This window comes from Rhinoderma darwinii, chromosome 10, assembly GCF_050947455.1.
Source record: "Rhinoderma darwinii isolate aRhiDar2 chromosome 10, aRhiDar2.hap1, whole genome shotgun sequence".
NCBI classification, from domain to species: domain Eukaryota; kingdom Metazoa; phylum Chordata; class Amphibia; order Anura; family Rhinodermatidae; genus Rhinoderma; species Rhinoderma darwinii.
The window spans coordinates 95,326,985-95,346,066 of record NC_134696.1 but is presented as its reverse complement, the minus strand read 5'-3'; the positions used below and the strand labels follow the sequence as shown (position 1 = coordinate 95,346,066).

Sequence of the window (19,082 nt, the reverse complement as noted above, 5' to 3'; positions counted from 1 at the left end):
GCAATGGGCAGACGTTTGTCTGTTCACACGAGGCGTATATTTACGCGCCGCTGTCAAATGACGGCGCGTAACTAGACGCCCGCGTCAAAGAAGTGACCTGTCACTTCTTTGGCCGTAATTGGAGCCGCTATTCATTGACTCCAATGAATAGCAGCGCTAATTACGGCCGTAATTGACGCGGCGTTCAAGCGCCTGCACATGCCGGTACGGCTGAAATTACGGGGATGTTTTCAGGCTGAAACATCCCCGTAATTTCAGCCGTTACGGACCCCCGCCGTGTGAACATACCCTAACAGGAGAGAGATTTGTGCTGATGACATATACAGCTCATGGAGGATTGTCTAGACTGGATACAATTGTAACAAACCCTCAGCTGTAAGAGGTATTAAGTCTGGTACAGGTTTTTCATCTCTGCAAGTAAACAAGAGTTTTTCAATTCAGTGACAGCAAGCAAAAAATTTTGGAAAAGGTGAAGAAGTAAAGTTAAAAAGTTTAACTTTTTATTGTGCTGTGATCAAGCTTTATCAACATGGATCCATAATGTCCATTTAAGTGGAGATGTCGCCACTTACTGTTGCCGTGGAGTGAAACCGGGCGGTCAGATTGCCGGACAAATGGCGCATTTCCTCTTCTCCTAGGCAGGCTGGAGGTTCTCTGGAGCCCCTAGTGGACAATTTAAGTACATGTCAAAACTTTGTCACTTTTTGGATGTTTTTGATTGAAAATTAGTAAATTCATAGAGATGAGATCATTTTTATTGTCGATCCTCTAATCGGTTTGCGATTTGATGGCCAATGGAATACATTGGTGAATTGATTTGTTCCGTTTTAAATTAGCTTATGGCAATTTTAATATAACAATCAACTAATCACTTTTCCCATAGTATTCTATGCACCGGTAAATCTGTAAATCTGGTGAAATGGCGCAACGATTCACTCACATCTAAATGAAGATATAACAAGTTCCGGCAAATCACCATTCACATCAAGAGGAAGGATTATTATTGGGTGTTATGAAAGAAGGTAAAGGAAAGAAATAATCAAAAAATTAGAATGAGAATAAGGCTGTAATACTACAGTCTGCCAGTAGGGCGCAGCAGTGTGCTTTGATTTTATCAATTGTAGAATAGATTGAATTTTTTTAGTAAATTTTCATGTCAGTCTAATTTGATTATTTGTGATTGGGGGGGGGGACTATATATATAAAACAGAAACTCACGCATGTGCATTGGGGTGTACTCACTTTTATTTTGCTCATGGGCATGTGAGGTTTATGCATTGAAGTGAGCTGCAATATATTGGAGTCCTACTTAAAACAAGAAAACCTGTCTCAAAAGTGCAGAGAGAACAAGTGCAAAAGTTCAACGAGACCGTCGGGAGTGATGGGACAAAGGGATCGGGAATAATGAAGGGGCAAAGAGGGGGAGAGGGGCAAAGCTGGTGGTCACACATGAAATAGATGAGATTCGGCTGACAGACAGAGATGGGGGGGTCAGGACGACTGAGAATGTGTTTATTTCAATAGGGAGAGAGGTATATGCTGCTGTCAGAACTCTCTGACAACCCTTATCTACCTGGGTAGGGTTTAAACGGGTTGTCTAGAATTAGAAAAACATTGCTGTGTCCTCTTCCAAAAACAGTGCCACCCCTGTCCATGGGTTGTGTGTGGTATTGCAGCTCAGCTACATACATTGAAGTGAATGCAGATGTGCTGCAATACCACACACAACCTGTGGAGAGGTGTGGCGCTCTTTTTGGATGAAACGAGCCAAGTTTTTCTAATCCTGGACCACTCTGTCACAACCCTGGAGTAGAGGGACATGGAGAGAATGGATGGGGAGAGAGTGAGATAAAGTATAGAGAAGGGGGGAGAGTGGGAAATGGAGGGAACAAGTTAAGGGGATGAGAGGGTAGGAGGAAAGGTCAGATATAAGGCAGAAATATACTTGGATAGACTCGATAGGGGATAGGATGACCTGCGAGATAACTGTCAGGTAAGTTTTACCACTCACTTTTTTGGGGGAACCCTCCTTCCCGTCCTGTTGGTCGGAGCTTTTCCCACTCAATGCACTAAGAGCGAGCAAGCGATCCTTCTCCTGAAAAATAATCATATCCATGAGGTCGCAGATTCTCCATATTAAAGGGATTGTCTGGTTTCGAAAACTTTTTTTCAACTACCCTATTGGGGTAATATGAGTTAATAGGGGGGTGTCCATGAGCCTTGTGCGGAGAGGGGCTACAAAGAGCATCTCTAACTCTGGAGGACCCGGCATGTTCACGCATTACACAGACAGACCATTGATTTTAATGACAAATGTGTAATGCTTCATTTCCCCTGTTGGGGAATTGAACCCTTGCTGACAAATTCCCTCACAGATTACAGCTGATCGCTGATCGCTCCGGGTCCCAGCAGCAGTATACCCTATGATCAGTTCATTTCCCTCATACAAAAAGGGATTGTCAAACGTGGACCTCCCCCTTTAAGATACATTTAAACCATATTATGCCTTTCTACGCCATGATCCTTGACCGCTGCGATCGTGTCACTTTTATAGGGCGTACCTGTATTTCTATATTTAGGGTTAGGGTGTGAATGATCCGTGATCCCTTTACATACATATAATTATATCCATCCTGTAATAGGGTGTCTTAGACTTCCTTCAGCCAAAATATATAAATAATATTGCCGAACTCAATGGCAACAGCGCGTGAATATTGGCAACCACTTTTCCCCCAAAAAACTTCTGCCCTGATTAATTTAATCATATATTTTTATAGCGGTCAGAGATCAATTCTACTGACACATTGCTCCAAAACCCCATGTCCCTTCACATAGCCATAGTCACATGATACATTTCTTACTTCCTGCAGCCACCACTAGAGGGAGCTCACTGCATACTGTTTTATGGTGGCGGCAGGCAGACAAAATTGTAGCATTTTCCTCTAGGCAGGGGATTTGGAGCTCTGTATCAGAAAAAAGGAACTCCGACCCCCATAAAGATATATTATGAAATTCATCTGCGCAGAATTTCGGACTTATTTTGATTATTTAAAATAAAATAAAAAAAGTTTATCGAAGTTAAAGGAGCAAAAACTATTGTTCTCTTTTATCAGCCATGCAGGATAGGATGACTGCAGTGACTATGGGAACACTGGACAGTAAGATATCTCTTCACTGCTGACATTACAGTTCCAACATTGGCACTCTGCTTTCCTAGACTCCTGAATGGCAAATCTATTTAGCTATCCCGCTGTTCGTCCTCCAACCCATATCACTACATAAATAAGCAGATTTGCCATTCTGTAACCAGGGAAAACTGGGTGATTACAATATTGTCACCCAGCTTTCTTATAGTCCTGAACGTCAAATCCACCCAGTCGCGGTGATGGTCACCCAACTTACCCATTAATGCCTGGACAGGATTTATAACTTGACAGACTGACTTTTATTCACTGGATTATATAATAATTCGAGAGAAATGTCCCTTTTATAAGGACGCAATCTCTTCCGGTGGACAGGCGAAGGGTTTCCAGACACGCATAATTTTCACGTACGTTCCTGCAGTTTGCCAGCACGTAGGTCTGACACCTCTGAGGTGGGAGCGGGTATGGGGCTGACACCTCTGAGTGGGGAGCGGGTATGGGTCTGACACCTCTGAGGGGGGAGCGGGTATGGGGCTGACACCTCTGAGGGGGGAGCGGGTATGGGTCTGACACCTCTGAGGGGGAGCGGGTATGGGGCTGACACCTCTGAGGGGGGAGCGGGTATGGGTCTGACACCTCTGAGGGGGGAGCGGGTATGGGTCTGACACCTCCTATCTCTGTATGGCATGGGTGTGACGCGCTCGCTGCCTTGGATCTAAGCCATGTTCCCATTCATTCATTGTTTGTCGGATTAAGGTGAAATGGGATCGCTGAATCCCGACACTGTTAATGAGGCGTTTTAAATCCACGTACGCGTCCTTTCCTACAGTCAGAAGACCATGGGAGCCCACCTATCAAGAAGCTCCAACGAGGAGGGTAACACTTATATTGCCTCTCTTCTTTGATTATATTAGTTTCACTGGATTACGGGTATTTAGACAATGTTATATATGGGGTTTCTGGGTGCCATTTATTTTTTTTATAGAATACCTGTCACAAGATGTTTATAGGTGTGTCTCTAGGACTTGGTATTATTTTGGATATCTCCTGTCTACCAGTCCCTACGCTTAACCCAGGGGCATAGCCATAAGGGTACGTTCACACGGCTTATTTTCGGCCGTTTTTTAGTCAGCATGTGCACGTACACTTAGGGTATGTGCACACACAAAATCGAAAACGTCTGAAAATACGGAGCGGTTTTCAAGCGAAAACAGCTTCTGATTTTCAGGCATTTTTTAAGCCACTCGCGTATTTCGCTGCGTTTTTTACAGCCGTTTTTGGAGTTGATTTTCTATAGAGTCAATGAAAAACGGCTCCAAAAACGGCTCAAGAAGTGACATGCACTTATTTTTCGCAGGCATTTTTACGCGGCCGTTTTTCAAAAAAACGCCCCGCCAACACAGCTTCCGATTTTTTGTCCGTTTTTCGAAAATAAGCCAGGTAAACATACCCTTACATGTTTTGCATTTGGGGCCTAGGAGCTTCGTTTCGCCTTTGAGCTCATGCCGACCCTCATGTGCTTTTTTTTTGTACTACTGTTGCCTTATGTGGCAGAGGGGTCTTTACGCCCACTCAGATACCAGGGTTTAGTTCCGAGTGCACCTCCTGCAGCGATATGACAGCATAGGCAGCATGCATGGCAGGAAGACTCACACTTAGGGCGGATTTACACGAGCGTGTGCATTTTGCGCGCACAAAAAACGCAGCATTTTGCGCGTGCAAAAGGCACTTGACAGCTCCTTGTGTCATCATTATATGGTGCGCGGCTGCCTGCTTTTCGCGCAGCCGCCATCATTATGACACTCTGTTTGGATGTTTGTAAACAGAATTGCACGTGGTGCTTTTCTGTTTACATTCATAGTTTTTACTGCTGTTGCGCGAATCACGCGCGTCACACGGAAGTGCTTCCGTGTGGTGCGCGTTATTTTCACGCACCCATTGACTTTAATGGATGTGTAATGCGTGAAAAACGCCGAAAGTGAGGACCTGTCGTGAGTTTTACGCAGCGGACGCACGCTGCGCAAAAATCACTGACAGTCTGCACGGCCCCATAGACTAGCATAGGTCCGTGCGACGCGCGTGAAAAGCACGCGCGTTGCACGGACGTATTACACGTTCGTGTAAATCCGCCCTTAGGCCCAGATCACACCGTTTTTTTGGAGCAGTTTGATGCGGAAACCATGTCGGAACCCGTGCCAAAAAATGGCCGAAATAGCCTCCCATTGATTTCAATGGGAGGCGGAGGCATTTTTTTTTTAACCCACGAGCATCTTTTTCCACAGTTTTTGACGTGGAAACCGCGTAGGAAACCGTGCCAAAAAACATCCGAAATCGCCTCCCATTGATTTCATGCTCTTTCTTCCCAAGATTGCGTTTCTGACTTCCCATTGAAATCAATGGGAGGTAGAGAAAGCGTTTTTTGCGGTGCTTTTTGCCCCCGGCGCTCAATGGCCACGGCCGAAAAACGCCACAAATACGCTGCAAAAAGTGCAGGCAGGTCAAAATCTGACTGCAAAAAAAATCTGTGTAAACATACCCGTACACTTGGGCACCCCACAACCTTGCAGGACACTGCATGTTTCTGCACCCGTGCCTGTTGCTTGATGATTGTAATAAGCAATGTAACCCTTAGGCCATGGACCACAACTAGGTGCAAGGCATCAATTTCAAATCCCAGAAAACTGAAAATGTATTAAGCGCAACCCTTATGTCTATGATCAGGAGACATTGCCTATGACCAATGAATAAAATACGTCGTCAATATACCTTATTCAGGGACTGGAAGACTCGCGTGTTCTCCTCGCTAATTCTCAGCCTCTCGGCCTGTGCTTGTTCCTCTGAGTTCCGAACTTGCTCCTCCAAGCGTAAAACTTTGTCCTATAAGACAAGAAGTTGTGGTTGATCCTGAGTCAAGTTTCACCCTACTCCCATTAAAAAAACACTACAGCTATTTTTGAAGACATGCAAAGCAAATACAAATACAACGTTGCATGTGACGGGATATTTATGCAAAACTCGTTTGCATGTTAAATATTTTCCGTTCCCAAATTTATCGAGGTCAATAAAACCAATGTTGGATGGGAATCCAGAACTTGCGATCATTGACGTTAGTGGATTTACGTGACGTTCTTACCTTTCTTTTGTTCAGCTCATTCTGCTTCTGGGACAGGCTCTGAGAGACCTGTCTGTACGAGGCTTCTCTCTCTTCTTCTCGACTGCTCTCCTTCTCCAACTGCTGGAACTCCAAGTCTTCAAAGGACTTGACTGCGCTCTCCATCATCTCTGTCATCTAGTATACAAAGGTATATCTATCAACCCGCCCCTGCAATAACATCCTCTGCAGGAAAACCAAACATTGACAGCCCCATCCCTCATAGATCCTTCACCCATAAGAGAACAGAATGATGATTGAGCACGACTCCCACACAAAACTTTATTTGCGGTGGTGGAACCTTCTCTTGTATGAAAATATAACGTCTCAAAACTATTGTCCTTCTTCAGTATCTGACGTGCTGTAAAATCATTTTGGGATTTTCCTTGGTTAGATTGTTCCCGAATTGGAGAACTTAAGGAGATTGTCCACTTTGGATAATTCCTACATGTTTGAAGCCCACCCCCTGAGAATAAGCTGCTCACAAAGTGTCCTGCTGCTGAAACCCCCAGCGATCAGCTGTGATCTGTGGTGGAACCTGGCAGTAAGTGTTACGTTTTCCTGCAGCACCACCACAGGTGATATAAAGCATTGCACAGTTCCCATAGAAATTATCAGGATGTCTGTGTAATGCAAGGACGTGCCGGCTCTTCTAGAGAAACTGTCCGTAACTTTTTTATGCTTTGGCTAATAGACGGGGGTCCTCAATGGGGGGCCCCTTCTATTTACTCTCAATTCTTCAACAGGGTATTTGATAATGGGTTTGATAAAACAGTCAAACCCTTTAACATATTGGGGTAGATTTATTACGGCTCTGTTCACATCTGTTTCGGAGGCTCCCTTTGGGGCCTTCGTCAAAGATTCCTTTGTTTTAGCTTTTTCTTCCAGCTAAATAACGAAAAAAATGAAGGAAACCCAGCGGAACCCAATAAAGACAATGGGTTTAGTCGGGCTCCGTTGGTTTCCGTTATGCGACGGATCAACTTCTTGATAGGTTTAGTTTGACGCCAGTGTTTTGTGCCAAAATTTGCCACATGTTGCCGCATTTTAAGCCGATCCCTCTTTCCACTAAGTAACGGCGTCTTTCCGTTAAGTCATACCCCCTTTTCTAGACATTTTTGAAAGTGCCTAACGAGGCGAAATCCTCTGTTCTTTTCGGCCACCTTAAGGCCCTGACTGCTCACCTCCTGAATCTGCTTCCTGAGCTGCTCATGTAAACTCTCGGGCTGGTTATCCACCTGTGCTTGACACTCCGATATCTTCTGCTCCAGTTCTCTCACTTTCTTCTTCTCGTTCTGTAATTGCAACTTATCCTGGGGGCATAAGACAGGAAACGAAACCTTCACATAACAAGTAGTCATGGTGGCACTACAACAATATAACCTAAACCATCAGGCTCCTGGCTCTCCCCTTAAGAGCCACCGTTCTGCAAATCGCTCGCTTGTCGTTTTCTACAGGCTGATAGCTTTTACCTACACTGATACATTTTAACAGACCCTCAGCTGTGTCAGTACGACTAAATCTGGACAAGTTTTTCAGTCTATGAATGTAAACAATTTTTCTTTTGCTAACAGCAAGTAGAGATTTTGAAAATGGTGAGGAACCGAAGCAAAAGGTATACTAGAAAGTTGCAAATCCACCCCTGGGTAGAGGTCACAGTACAAGATCTGTACCTTGAAAGTCCGGTGGGTACTAAGTAACAACTGGTCACTCCCATTACCCCCACACAGGAGTGAAAAACCCCAACCTCAAGCTTGGAGATATAAATGGAGTGAATTTTTGGGGGACAAGGGTAAAATAGGGATTTCAGGTTGGGCCTCTGAGGCTGCCTAAGGTTGCGGGATGTCATCGATGTACCCTCTCTGTTCCAATAAGAAGTGTTAAAATGGTAGGAGGACGTATATATTTAAAGCATAGATGAAAAGTATACAGGTATATACAATTTGTACCTTCTCTCTCTCTCCCTGCCACTTCCACTCCGTCTCTCGTAGCTGCTCTTGTAAGACTTGCATGGTCTCCTCGTCTTTCTCCATCTTCTTTCTTTCCGTCCTCAGCTCCCCCTCTAGCAGAGCCAGTTCCATCTCCACCTGTAGGGACAACAAAGTAGGTGAAAGGGTTTATATAAAAGCTTAATTTTCATTATAAACGGTCTTTTCAGTAATCCTGATAATAGAGGCGGGGCTATGACAACCTCACCGTTTCTTTTATGAAGCAGAAAGTGTCTGATCCTGTGAGAACATGATGAGATCCCACCAACAGACATAGAAAAGCTAAAATTACAACAACCAGTTTAGAGATGACTCTCATTATGTTCCCTTTTTAGTTTGGAGTCTTTCAGAAGGTTCTCGACCTGTACATAGAAAGTCTTGAAAAACTCTATGCAAATTATAAGATACATTTTATTTAGTCACCACATAATGCTGTCGATTGGCCAGTGTATATCCCTTTTATTTAGTCACTGTACAGCACTGTGTTATTTGGGCACTGTATGGTGGTATTTATTTGGTCACTTTATAGGCTTTACTGTGAAGGCACTGTTACATGGCCACTATATGGTGGAAAATTTAGGCACCAGACAATACTCTCATATGGTCACTGTATATCACTCTTACTTAGCCCATACTCTGCGCCGTTATTAGAGCGCTGTAGGCATTGTTATTAGGTCAGTGTATAACACTTATGTGGGCACTATATGACACTGTTATGTGGGCACTATAGGACACGGTTATGTGGGCACTATATGACACTGTTATGTGGGCACTATATAACACTGTTTGGCCCCGTTCACATCTTATTTGTATACATTCAGCGTATGTGCCGGCAAATCTCTCAACAGAGATTGCGAATGTATCAATAGGGTCTAATGCCCCGACCATATGCCAAAAGAGTGTCCTTTTGGAATCGACATACTTTTTTAATTTTTTTTACTGTATAGGAAAACGTAGTCTAAGAATAAGTACAAATTCAATGATTAACGTCACATTAGTATTAATATGTCCTCCGTGGTGTACACATCATGTCCCTCCTGACCACGTGGCTACGTCTGTACTCCGCTCCTTAATCTGCGCTGAGTATCTGTGATTTGTTCTCAAACGCCTCCAACCACAAAATGTTTCCATCCATAACAAGAAGACAAGAAACCGTTCAGTAATGACCCAACGCTGTCCTCTATCAGTGATTCATACTGGAGGCTTCCTCTAACATTAACCCCTCACACACCTCCCCGGCCCGAACGTAGGCGCTCCCTGCTGGCGGTTTCTTCACGGATAAATCCCGAACAGACAATGTATTAGGGCGCTCGGTGTATGGATGAGATGAGCTGCCCCATTGTTACACTGACACACAGCACCCGCTCAGTAGTGTGCACCTGTTATATACACATACATCCAGGGTATATACACAGGAGGAGCAAGACGGACCGGCATTGGGATGGTAAATATCCATTAGCACACACAAGTCGAGATATATAACTAGTCAAATTTGCCATTCAACTACCAGGAAAGTTGGGTGGCAGCCATTGTCGGAGCCGAAACAGTGGCCAAATCACCCAACTTTCCCAAGAAGGGCTAGAAGTAAGAAATGGCTGAATAGAATTGTAACTTACCATATCATTATAGATGTTTTCTGCCTGACTGCTGCTTCCTTTTGGAAGGGAGAAGGTTCACATATCTAGCGCCCTGGGTATATGTGGGCTGTTGTGGGGGGTGTTTTGTGAATCTCAGTGTAGGAGTATAAACACAAGACATGGAGAAGAGCAGGGAAGAGTCTGTGTATACTGGTATGTAGCTGAGTGACCAGGTGACCAGAAGATTCAGCTCCTGAACTGCAGAATGTCTGACTATGGTTGAGAATTCCTGTCTCCAGTGACAGTAGGAAGAGCAGCTCTGGAGCACAAAGTGAGGCCGAATAAAGTCTATTTAAAAGGGTTTTCCGGGATTTTCCTAAAGATTGGCCTGTGGGGTCCGGATCTTGGGACCCCACCAAACTGCAGAATGAAGAGTCCCCTTAAATATTTATGCAGTTACATTAACATACATAGCTGTGTTGTAAGAGTATATACCAGACTGCTGAGACCTATCAGTCGTCTTTTTCTACTTTTCTTTAAAAAAAAAATTGCATCAAAGGGGTTCTAATATAGTTTGGATTTTAATTCTTGACCATTTTCAAGATGTATGCTTGCTGACAGTGAATGGAAACATTCTTGTTTACATTTAGAGGCTAAAAACTCTTCCTGCTCACACAGCTGCAGCTTGTTACAATGTGTCAGGGCAGACAATCCTCTATGACAGGAGTCAGCAACCTTCGCACTCCAGCTGTTGTGAAACTACAACTCCCAGCATGCACTGACAGGCAAAAGCTTTATATATTTTTTAGACTGTCAGGGCATGCAGGGAATCGGGGTTTTACAACAGCTGGAGTGCCAAAGGTTACTGACCCCTGCTGAGCCAAAGACAGCGGTGGCAGCGAAAATCTCTCTCCTGCCCTCCAGGTTGATTGTTCTTCACTGCACTTATACCTTGTAACAGACTACAGCTGTGTGGGCAAGATTAGGCCAACCCCTGGATGTATTTAAGAATGTTACCATTCACTGACAGTAAGCGGAGATCTTGGAAAGGGATTGAATTGCAACGTATATTAGAAAGGTACATGATACGCTGTATTTACATAAGACTGGACAATTCCTTTAAGAGAATGAGTGGACTCCTAGGGGGTCTGTGGACATGACGATATCTGACCGGCCGGCCATCTTTAGGCGTTGTGGCAGCGGCCTCGCAAATGTAAGATTCATCCGCCAAATTGACACAAAAGCCAAAGAGTTCATGTGACATGATATCCCCCCCAGCATGATGAGTGTGATATTCCCAGACGGCAGTGCCATCCCTTGCCTCCTCTGGTTTCGGTTCCTCCCCCCCTAGGGTGCGCTGTCTGGAAATACTGGTTTGTCAAGATGCTTGGGTGATGCAAAGCGTCTGGCGGAAAGAAGGATCATTGGACGTGATTGATGGATCAGGAACTACACTAAATCAGAGATATATATATACTGTATAAAGAAACGGAACTATTATACGTTATAATGGCTCTGTTCATTATATCGTCATCCTTTATAATGGAGAATATAGAGCACAGTGTAAACGGCTTAAAGGGATATTCCCATATCATAAATTAAATGGTATATAGCTAGGATATGCCATGACTTTTCTATGAGCGGGAGTCCGCCCTCTGGGACCCCCACCGATCCTGAGAATGAAGGGCCCGCAGTGCTACATCCTATTTAGAGTTTTCCCTGCAGAGCAGCGCTCCTGGCCGCCAGCTATGCATCATCTGCAGCACGGCCCCGTTCATGACCCGGTGACAGGGAGCGCAGCTCTGCAGGAAAAAACAGTGAATGGATCGCAGAAGCTAAACCAGTGCGGCTGCCCCTTTATTCTCAAGATCGGTGAGGGGCCCAGAAGTTGGACCCCAATGATCAGGAAGTAATCCTAGTGACATGCTATCACTTTACGAGAGGGGAACAAAATTATTTCTCCTAAATCCTTCAATCTTTATCTCCTGTTAAAAAATTGGATTCATCCATGACATCGTTATATCTGGTCCTGGGAAAGCTGGGTGGCTACCAATAATGCGGTTAGCTTTCCCAGACTCCAAAAGGGCGAACATGCCAAGTTATAGAGTGACATGGGAGTGACGGATGTGTCACTTTTATAATTTGCCTTTCAGGAATCTAGGAAAGCTGGGTAATTACAATCTCTATAGGAGCTGTAATGGTATATCGGTTATCAACCACCTTTTCTACACATTTAAGGACCTCTAGTAGTAGAAGTAGAAGAAATCCTTTATTGGGGTGCACTATTGATACCTCGATTCTCAGCTCACGTCTCTGCAGCTGCAGTTCTCGGATTTCCTGCTCCAACTGCGAAATTCTGTTCATCACTTTCATCTGCTCGGCCTCCAGTCGCCTCTGAACCGGATTTCCAGCTAATTCTTCATGCTGAGGGGACAGAGAGAAGACAATGTACGTAAAGCGGGGGTGATGGCGGCCATATTGGTTGTCACCCAGCTTTCCCAGAAAAGCTGGGTGGATTTATGTAGGACAACTACATTGTTGTTTTGAATCTGTTTTCCCTTAGTCTTTCCTGGAAATCCCCATCAGTGGTGTCTCCGGGTCCCATCATTGTAAACAATGTTGCACTAAAGGTGACGTATACTGCGGTGTTTACAGTAGGGGTGCACTGTGTAAACCTCAACGACTTCTAAAGTATCCTCCATTAGACAGACACGCTCCAGTTGTTCTCAGACTGTGTTAGTCACAGGGACCCCACAGAAATTATAATGATTCAGTCTGGGGTATACATGATATACAGATGTAGCAGAGGTGAGTTTGTCATTTCATTATTTCGGGCTGTAGAAGGATTGCAATAGGTTTACTAGTAGCAGTCTTATATAAGGCTACAGAAAACCCATTGAGATATCATCATGACAAACTCAACTCTGCTATATGTGTCAGCGTAAAGCTTTGCAAAAGGACGGAATCTGGATATACGCGCCACATTATTACAGCCAGTACCGGTCAATTAAAAAAGGGTTTCCCCATAGACTGCGGTTCCAGCGTTGGGTCTAGGGAAAGAATGAGGACGTTTTGGTCCCGGTTTCGGGTGGAGATCTGGAAGAGAATGAGAGTACTCTCCGAAATGAATGGGGCTTATGAAAAGTAGTACCAACCCGAATGTGATCTCTTATTGTAGTCGCAAGCTACCATACAGTCAGATGACACCGCTGCTATGGGGAAAGACCAGGAGGTGGCCCTCACCGACCTATGCTGTATTTTAAGATGTAGCATAGCTGAGTTTGTCATTTAATACTTTCCAATGATTCGGTATAACTTGTAATTCATTCATTTAAAACTCGGTTCTTTCTGGGCTTAGGAGTCCATTGGGCGGTCCTAATCACTGATTGATAGCTATCTCTGTGTAGGACCGCCCACTGGACACCTAAGCCCAGAATGAGTCAAGGTATAATAAATAAATAAATTACGAGCTATACTAAATCTATACTAAATCTTTTGCCACAAAAATATACACCAATCTGCTCAGCTCCTCCTGCACTATAAAATGCTGCCCGGAGATTGGACTGCATTTTCAACGTGACAAGTTCCCTTTAAGGGTTAAGGCACATGACTCAGAAAGGGGTGGAGCTAAGCTGCATATAGATTCCTACAAGGAAGCAGCAGAATTGTTACTTTTACTTTGGATGTGAATGGAGAAGAAAATGACAAAGCTCGAAATCAGAATAGGATAAGTAAAGGGAAGTATTTACAAAGTGACTCCATGGATTGTGTCGATTTTAACGGTGAAATATCATTCAAAAGTGGAGTTTTCTTTTAATATGTAACAAAAATTTGCACTCTGAATCACCTAAGGCCTAGTTCACACACAGTTTTTTGCAGGCAAAAAATTCTGCCTGGAAAAATCAGCTCTGTTTTTTTTGCACCACACGCGTTTTTTGACGCAATTTTTGAGCCGTTTTATTATCTCTTTCTTCAACGGGCAAGGGAAATAACCGCAAGCATTTTTCCAAAAAGTGCGTCAAAAAATGCCACGGCCGTTCGCGAAGTTTTTTTCCGTCTCCCATTGCTTTCAATGGGGTTTTTGAGGCGGAAAACGCCACCAGATAGGTCATGACGCTTTTGAAATCAATGAGAGGCATTTTCGGACGTGTTTCGCCGGCGGTTTCCACGTCAAAAAACGTGCCAAAAAAAACTCAGTGTGAACAGGGCCTAAATGTAGAGCTCAATCTGACAGAGAATTTACTCATTTACTGTAGATAGTAAAATTCCCGTAGTCCGGCAACCAACAGACCGTACTTTACAGATCTAAAGGCATTGACCCTATGGAGGGTCTACAGACGACCTGTGCAGGACTTGGAAGAGGGACATGACCCCAGGAGCTATGTTTTCCCTCTGCGGATCACGGCGGTCCCTGATAATAGCACTTGTCTGGTGTCTCTGTGAATATTTACTTAAATATCCCCCCATTATGTGCTCCGTGAAGGTGTCCCCCGGGTCAGACGTCAGGGTTATTTGCTGGGGACGATTCCCTGGTGACTAGAATTTTTGGGAACAGCTGCTCCATCGCTGTCCATTAGTAGATTGTTTTACAACCGCCGTCTTACAAGATGGCTCCCATAAAACATGGCTGCCGCCGGCTGTCCCCCATTAATAATACATTTACAGACGCGTTTAATGGACACAAATGGATGTTTGGACGGGGTCACCGTCTCCCTGTGCTCTAAGGTCGACATTTATACGCAGTCACTGGGTCCAGTCATGGCGGCCATTTTGGAAGCTGATCATACACATAACAATAGGGAACGAACCAAACGGAAAAGACAACCGTCAACAATTATCGCGTAGCTCATCGCCCCTTTATAAACAGCGTGTAGGGCACCCCGGGCGTCACATAATCACCAGGATCCCATTACTGTGTCTGAGTTTCTGGGTCTTTGCCGAGGATCTGATGGACATTTCCATCATCATCATCCTAACTGCCAAAGGGGAGGAGTTCCCTCTCGGCTCTGCAGCGTGCGTCATGGTCGCCTAGCAACAGACATGCACTAGGCAGCAATGGCTGTGGTAAATAAGAGCGGCGTCTATATGTACAGATCGTGCCACCGATAATGATGATTTTTATGGCGTCTCCATTGATGGGCTAGAACGTTACGACCGTAAAAAGCGAACCGGGACATTAATTGTAAATAGCCTGAAGGCCGTAAAGCAATACAAAAAGCAGGGAAAGATAAAGAAAAAACTGAAAAATAGATAATAAAAATTTAATTGAATTAAAAACAAATAATAGTAAAAAAAAAAAAAATTGTAAAAATAAAATATCAAAATAAATAAATAAAATTAAATAAATTCCCCACCAACTATATCTGTAGCCTGAAGTTGAATAACCTAAACCTGACTAGAAAAAAAAATATTTTATGGCCGATTTACAATATTTTAAAATGATAATTATTTCGATAAAATAGTTACGAAAAATGTAAAAAAAAAAAAAAAAAAAAATTTTTTTTTTTTGGGATTTTAACAACATTTTGGATACAAAAAAAACAAAACAGAAATAAAGTGCTGTAAAAAAAAAAAAAAAAGAAAGAGATACAATAATCTGCGGAATATATAAAAAAAACAAAACAAAAAAAAAAAACATAAATTCTAGCTATAAATTTAGTGAACGCAAAAAAATATTTTTTTTTTTACATATCAAGGTCAATAAGTGGTTAATGGTCAAGCACATGGCTCTCAGTGTAATGTAACGTGCTGGACGTCGTTATATAATGCGTATTCCGGCATGTACGTGGATCTGACCGTGGGCCCGTGCCGTGGTTTTGTCCGCTGTCACTGGTGATTGTACGTTGTCACCTCGGCCCGTGACTCACACAACGTGACTTGTAATGTAAGAGATGACAACAAGTCGTCCCCGCCACCTCCCCCGAAATGTGAATCTGGGCAGAAAGTCAACTGCACTTTCTCACCATCACCATCTCCATTACAAGAAACTGAAAGATGACGGCTACGGGAAGGTTAATTTTAATTGCGCTGGCGAGTACGTAACCGTAGCGATGTCCGTGCTGCTCGAAAACGCAGCTCAGTAAATACAAGCGAGACTGCAGCTAACCCCGATATCCCTCTGTGTGAACGGTTCCATTGAAATTACATGCGACCATGTGACGGCCGTTGTTCTAACGGTCGTCACACGGACCCTATACTATGGTCTGAATTTGGCCCAAAAGTGATGAAATTCGCCGTAAAATTTGCAACAAAATCTGCATATATAGCATAGGAATTTTGTTGCAGAAAAGCCACAAATTTGCTGCAAAAATTCTTGCAGAACTTTCCGTCCCGTGTAGATGTCCGTTTATCGGTCCATGTGCTGCCTTTGATATTGGCGTATTCTGCGGTCACCGGTGATTTTCCTTAGCTGTCTTAGGCCCCATGCACATGACCGTATTTTTCATCCATCCGTAAATACGGATCCGCAGTCATTTATAGTCATCCGTAAATCATCCGCATATACAGATCGGTGCCCGTAAATACGGTCCGTATTGCATCCGTAATGAATCCGTATTTACCGATCTACTAAAAACAAGGCGGAATTTAGGGTAATACCCTGGCGTCGCATAGCAACCGTGTCCGTAATTACGGAAGCGCCCATAGACTTCTATGGAGAGTCCGTGCCGTAATTACAGACAAAAAAAGACATGTTCTATAATATCTACGGCACGAACACCCATCCATAAAAATACGGAAAAGTGTCCGTAGCCCATAGAAATGAATGTGTCCGTAATTTTGGTCCGTAATTACGGATAAAAGATACGGTCGTGTGCATGGGGCCTTAGGCTCTGTTTGCGCATGCGTTGTGAACCAGAGGAACATTTTGGGAATTTCTGACGCCAAGAATAACATCGTCTTCAGCGGTCTTCTCGAACACCTGACAGATCTTATTAAAGTCAATGGGTTCTGTCCGTGACCGTTTGGATCCATTATTTTATCATGGCGTCCGTTGCATGAGGAACCCACCAAAAGCTCCTCATATCTCAGCTTCCTGGACCATAATAATAATAAATAGTAATAAAAGGCCAAAATTTACAACTGATATATAGATAGATATTCGGATCATTGAACCGACTCACCCCCGTCCGGAAGAAAATCTTAAATCGCTGCCTTCTTCACCAGCTACAAGACCCGACTGATATGATCCGGTGTTATAAATGCTATGGTATGCCCAATGCTTTATTGTGGGCTGTCAGTCAGACACTTGTGGGCAACATCCTGTCTCAGGCCCTTAGGAAGAACCTACAGTATCTTGCATGCCCTCATCATCCTTTTTTAAAGGAACAGTACACTTTAAGCATGGAACGTCTCCATAAAAAGGCATTTTCCATAAAATGTACAAATCCGGGAATGTCATATTTGCAGTACAGGGGATGTTACTCAGATTCCCCATACTCCTGACCTACCCGTGCCACATCCGTGCTGAACATGACCACAAAACTTTTCGGTAGGAGTGAAATCAAATTCTTTGATCACCTATCCATGTGGCAGGTAGACTGTAAGCCCCATAGGTATTGGTGCCTGGTGCCGTTACCTATGCAACTCCTATTGTTATTCCACTATATTTATATACTTGTCCGGTTAAGTCTAACCATTAGCTGGACGAGAGTCGCCAGGCCTCACCTGAGTGTGTGCACTTTCTGTACTGCTGGTCTCCTCATCGTCAGTAGTACTGTCGGTCACCCTTCCTCCCTCCGAGGACACGGAGTCTCCTTCCAGCTCCTCCACAGGGAGCTCCCATCTGCAGTCCTCCTTCCGTTCGGGGGACATGGACTTGGCTTTGTGACTGGCTGACTCCAGGTAGATTTGAAGCTCGGGTTGCCCCAACAGTGTTCCAGGACATCCGACAACCATGAGTTACCAAGACGTGAACCCTGTGGAGAGAGGACACATGTAAGATGGAGATGGGACATTGTAGAGACGTGGAGCTTAGAACTTCAAGACTTTACAATAAGAGAAACAATTGGTGTCATGAATAGCACATTTGAGCTTCCTGGGAGGCCACTTCTGGCCCCTCCAAGCTCCATCCCAAAATTGACAATACAGCAGTATCCCACTCATCGCCATCATACATTTCAAGTTGCAAATGACTAGTAATCTTAGAGTTTTTCAAATTGTAACGGGGGACTCGCTCTATTGATGACATTCATTATCTCACAACCGGCAGCAATGCAGTAAAATAAAGTTGCGAATGCCCCTTGTGGGTAATGGGCCAGTGAGAGAGGCGAAAATATGGCAACCATTGATTTAGGCACCAAATGAAATTAATAGTCCACTCCCAATAGAGAATATAGAGGTAACAGAAGAGAACAGAGGCCATCCACTATTAGCCAGAGAAAAAATGGTCGCTGCCATTGATTTTTTTTAGTGGGCACCGGGTAGTGCTTTCCTTCACTTGCAGTTTTGATAAAATGCTTTTTCCATTCACAATAGTTGACCGCGGTGTATCAGCTACAGGGCCCTCAAGACCCACTCATCATTGCTGGAGGGACTGTCTTCAAGAAACGGGTTGTCCAATGTAATGACCCCTTAAACTCATAACAGGTGGCACTTCCAACAAGTAATGCGTGCTAAGAGATATGTCCTGGTCCTGGAGGGTAACATGCATCTTACCTCAAACCCCCCATTCCAATGTACTTAGAGGGTTTTTTGCCAATTCCCCAAATGCTATATTTACACAACCCTTGTCTGTCACTCCATAGGCATAGTATAGGCTGGTCTTACGGAACAGCAGGGTTATAGGGGTGCAGAGGTTGCAGTTACACCTAGGTCCAAAAGGTCCCTTTCCCCATATGAGGAGACAAATACTATAAATGACACGAGATATATGAACATATGAGGACGAAATAGATAGATAGATAGATAGATAGATAGATAGATAGATAGATAGATAGATAGATAGATAGATAGATAGATAGATAGATAGATAGATAGATAGATAGATATGAGATAGATAGATATTAGATAGATAGATAGATAGATAGATAGATAGATAGATAGATAGATAGATAGATAGATAGATAGATAGATAGATAGATAGATAGATAGATAGATAGATAGAACAAGCATATATTAGGGAATTACTATTTATGCGATTCCCTGATGTATTTCTATAGGTTCACGTATAAGATGCTGAATGACAATGAAAATTCACTCTCAACTGTCTCTCTAGAAAATGGGA

The 19,082-nt window shown here is 43.7% G+C and overlaps 1 protein-coding gene across 2 annotated transcripts in view; it reads right to left on the bottom strand.

Annotated features, from left to right (window-relative positions):
- PHLDB3 (pleckstrin homology like domain family B member 3) overlaps positions 1 to 19,082 on the bottom strand; it is a 46,446-nt gene that overhangs the window by 9,334 nt on the left and 18,030 nt on the right. Inside the window, exons 2-10 of one of the 2 annotated variants that reach the window (XM_075840365.1) lie at positions 17,525 to 17,775; positions 12,152 to 12,283; positions 8,244 to 8,381; positions 7,479 to 7,607; positions 6,277 to 6,432; positions 5,910 to 6,020; positions 2,012 to 2,095; positions 1,243 to 1,305; positions 573 to 663 (exon numbers count right to left, since the gene is read on the bottom strand). In XM_075840365.1, coding sequence (XP_075696480.1) covers positions 573 to 663; positions 1,243 to 1,305; positions 2,012 to 2,095; positions 5,910 to 6,020; positions 6,277 to 6,432; positions 7,479 to 7,607; positions 8,244 to 8,381; positions 12,152 to 12,283; positions 17,525 to 17,755 — 1,135 coding nt within the window. In that variant the 5' untranslated portion in view covers positions 17,756 to 17,775. The remainder of the gene's footprint in view (positions 1 to 572; positions 664 to 1,242; positions 1,306 to 2,011; positions 2,096 to 5,909; positions 6,021 to 6,276; positions 6,433 to 7,478; positions 7,608 to 8,243; positions 8,382 to 12,151; positions 12,284 to 17,524; positions 17,776 to 19,082) is intronic. The other variant, XM_075840366.1, reaches the window with a different exon arrangement.